The sequence below is a fragment of the Phytophthora infestans genome, genomic scaffold, assembly GCF_000142945.1.
Source record: "Phytophthora infestans T30-4 supercont1.2467 genomic scaffold, whole genome shotgun sequence".
Lineage (NCBI taxonomy): Eukaryota > Oomycota > Peronosporomycetes > Peronosporales > Peronosporaceae > Phytophthora > Phytophthora infestans.
In genome coordinates, this window is record NW_003306200.1 from 1 (window position 1) to 1,884 (window position 1,884).

Genomic DNA, 1,884 nt, shown 5'->3' on the forward strand with positions numbered 1-1,884 from the left:
AGAAGCCCGCCCAGTTTACCCGGTAACCACTTGGCGGAGTTGTGACAGGTCTTATCAGTCTGTGTGCTAGCCACTCTTTACCGGAGGGTTGTTCGAATCCAGAGGCTGCAACTACTCTGTTTTCCCGCCCCCCAAACAAGTCATACATGGGAAACATATACATTAAAAGACGAAATAAGAACGTCGCAGACTACATCAACGAGTACGAAGAGTAAGACGAGGTACACGAAGACTGCTCTGTGGGTGGACCTGGGCGAGCGCCGTAACCCGACTTTGAAGGAGGTGAACGCCTTCACTACCTATGGTAAATGCGCTGCTCCGACGTCTAACATGACGTGCAGCCCCGTGTTCGGTAACGACGCCACCAGTATCGCCCCGGGCGGCGTGAGCATATCCGGTTTTGAGGACAAGATCTCAATTGCAGGCTTCAACATCTACCTGAGTCAAGGTCGTCAGAACTTGACGCTGTTTAATCAACACCAGGAGGTCGAGTACGATGGCATTACGCTGCACCGATTCCGTCCGTCTGTGGACCTACTTTCAGCTTCTGAGAAGAACGCTGACATGGGCACGGCCGTCCCGGTGGACGGTGTGCAGTGCATGGCGTTCACCTCTGGTTTCTTGGCTTACGTGTCGTACCCTATGTTCCTGTACGGTAACTCGTCGCTGACATCAAACGTGCAAATCACTATGACCGACGGCGTACAGGTGGGTCAGGACACTCTGTATGACAGCGCTGGCGCGCTCACGACCGAGTACTCGGACAAGTATGAGACCTTTGTCGATATTGAGGCCGGTACGGGTAAGACGATGCGCGCCTTAAAGCGCCTTATGGCTTCGTACGCGCTGTCACCGTCCACTAGCAACAGCTCGTTTGCCATGAGCGACGTTCTGTACCCGACGCTTCCTACAGAAGTGGTGATTCCCATCTACTGGGGACAGGAGGGATCCACCATCACCGACTCGAAGGTGGACGACTACGATTCGATTGTTTCGCTGCTCGACTCCATGCTGCCAGTGCTCATTGCGGGTATCGTGGCGGGCGTAATTCTTGGCGGTGCTGGTGCCTTCGTTATGCGTCGTCGTCGACAACAGACCATCAAGGCGTAAGTTAGAGATGAAAGTATCAAATAGGCTGCGTTAGGTTTAACAAGAACACGGACATGCAACTATTAATATCTGATTCCTTTTCGCGCAACACGAACCTATTCAAAATGTACCGCGTAATCAGGGATTTATACAGGGAAGACATGCATCAAAGAATGAGACTAGCAATAACCAAGTGATCAATTGAGTCCATTCGAAACAAGGTGATCGTTAACTATTAAACCTCACACCATTGTAAAGCTGAGAGTGTACATGGTCCCTACTACGATACAGCCTTCATGTCTTAATTAAGCCTTTCGCGAACTACATGAGCTTGTAAGCCATACAATAATCAGTCATTCAGAAACAAAAGGTCCCAAAATGACCCTTTTTGTTTCTAAGGCCCTGGTTCAGGTAGAGATCTGTGCTCAGTGCTTTAGAATGGAATAGGGCTTCTGCTTGCCTTATTTTATGCTTGTACTTTTGATAATCTGTGCTGTGGTTGTCCAAGTAAATTCTGCCTTCTTGGGACTGCGTCATTAATCAATTCCCCGCCAGAAGTACACTACAATATCAAGTAGCCGTGTGAGTGGTGACGTAGGGTTCGTCACGGGGGGATTGTTCTCCATGTGTCGATCGCTTCTAAGAGTAGGAGCCATTTAAATGTAAATACACTTAAATGTCAACTTTAGGCAACTAATCAGGAAGTAACGTAAGCACGTAAGTGCCGGGCAAAAGGCCGCGACAGGACTGCGGTGTCTGGCGAGGCTGCTCTTCTCTGCTGCTCTCTGATGAGCG

General features: G+C 49.7%; 1 protein-coding gene across 1 annotated transcript; it reads left to right on the forward strand.

Annotated features, from left to right (window-relative positions):
* Positions 1 to 189: 189 nt before the first annotated feature.
* Positions 190 to 1,110, forward strand: PITG_22343 (uncharacterized protein; the record flags this gene model as incomplete). The annotated part of the gene is made up of 1 exon (XM_002909823.1): positions 190 to 1,110. A coding segment is annotated over one exon (921 nt), but the record flags the coding sequence as incomplete, so codon positions are not given.
* Between the last annotated feature and the right edge of the window lie 774 nt (positions 1,111 to 1,884).